The sequence below is a fragment of the Myotis brandtii genome, unplaced genomic scaffold (assembly GCF_000412655.1).
Source record: "Myotis brandtii unplaced genomic scaffold, ASM41265v1 scaffold174, whole genome shotgun sequence".
Taxonomy (NCBI): Eukaryota; Metazoa; Chordata; class Mammalia; order Chiroptera; family Vespertilionidae; genus Myotis; species Myotis brandtii.
In genome coordinates, this window is record NW_005356437.1 from 1604268 (window position 1) to 1605872 (window position 1605).

The window sequence follows — 1605 nt, forward strand, 5'->3', positions numbered from 1 at the left end:
GGGACCACGGGAGGCTGGCCAGCTGTGGGAGGTTGGCTGTGGGAGCACGCTGACCACCAGGGAGCAGCTCCTGCTTTGAGTATCTGCCCCCTGGTGGTCAGTGCACAGCCTAGCGACCGGTCGTTTGTTCGACCGGTCGTTCACTTAGGCTTTTATATATAGAGATTCTTACAATATATTCCTAACCTGTTTTGATCATCTCTTTGGAGATCCAAAATAAGAGACTACTTACTAGTAAATGGAACAATAGGTAATTCATCAATTACCTTTTACAATTGTAGATGCTAAGGGTTGTACCAGGTAAAATAAGGCATGGTCTCTATCTTCAAGTAATTTACAGTTTGGTGGCAGAGGGGAACTACCCAGATGAAATGGTAACAGTAATTGTTCTATTTATAGTCATAAACAGTAACTGTTCTACTTTTAGATTGGAAAGATGAGCTGTTAGAGCTACAAGTTACAAATGTCACACTAAATCACAAAGATATTTTGCAAACTGTAAGTTTTTTTAGTTTTGTTTTTAAGTGTGACAGAAACTGGAGCAAATCACATCTGAGATCATAGCTTTTCTAAATGGTTGGAATTATCTAAGGAAAAAAAAATATACCTGAGATTTTTGTCTTTGGCCTTCGACTGCTGGGAAGAGCTCCATCCAGAGACTGAGCAGGGTAAAAAGGTTGACTTTAGAAAGCCTTGGTATTTGACCTACAAAAGAGAGGGCAGGCACTTTAAAATGTTGCTGATGAAAATATGAACTAAGCTCAATGCCACTGGGGTGCTTGAAGCTTTATCTCAACTGCTTTAGCGGGAGGAAAGGAAAAAATAAGAGGACACGAGAATCCAAGTGGTTTCTTAGCAGGAAACCGGCCACCATCTCACTTGAGGTGACCTCCTCCAGCACTTTCCAAAGTTGGGGCCTCATTCTCCAGCCCTCACTCAGCTGGGGGCGGGGGTGTGAGCTATGGGAACAAGCCAAAGGGAGTTATGGAAAGTCCTTGCATCTAATGTCATCGCGGAGCAAGCTTTTCTTTGGACTGTGGCGTTGCAGCAAGGGCAGTGGTTACAACCTGGTACTGAAAACGCGGTGACCTTTGAGGGTAAAGCAGTTGAAGCAGTGGTTCTCAACCTTCTGGCCCTTTAAATACAGTTCCTCAGGTTGTGACCCAACCATAAAATTATTTTCGTTGCTACTTCATAACGGTAATGTTGCTACTGTTATGAATCGTAATGTAAATATCTGATATGCAGGATGGTCTTAGGCGACCCCTGTGAAAGGGTCGTTCCGCCACCAAAGGGGTCGCGACCCACAGGTTGAGAACCGCTGATAGGAAACCGTGACGTGGTTAATTTGGAAATCAAGTCAAAAGCGCGGCTCGGGGAATTCCCAGGCTCCTCAGGCCCGGAGATCCCAGCCCCGGGCACAGGGAGGAAATAACGGAGGGAGGGAGGGAGGGAGGCGAGCGCGCGACTTCCGAAGCGGATGCAGCCAGGCCGGGGATCCCGCCGACCAAGCAGGGGCCGCCAGGAGGCACCAGACGTCCAGGGGCAGAACTGCAGCGACAGGAGGGCAGGGACCTGGAGCCGAGCGGCCGCAGCCACAGCCGG

General features: G+C 48.0%; 1 protein-coding gene across 1 annotated transcript in view; it reads right to left on the reverse strand.

Moving 5' to 3' along the window:
• Positions 1-1605, reverse strand: part of CDADC1 (cytidine and dCMP deaminase domain containing 1) — a gene marked incomplete at its 5' end in the record, with an annotated part of 87162 nt that overhangs the window by 85131 nt on the left and 426 nt on the right. The window contains one exon of the mRNA XM_014537231.1: positions 608-705. Coding sequence (XP_014392717.1) covers positions 608-705 — 98 coding nt within the window. The remainder of the gene's footprint in view (positions 1-607; positions 706-1605) is intronic.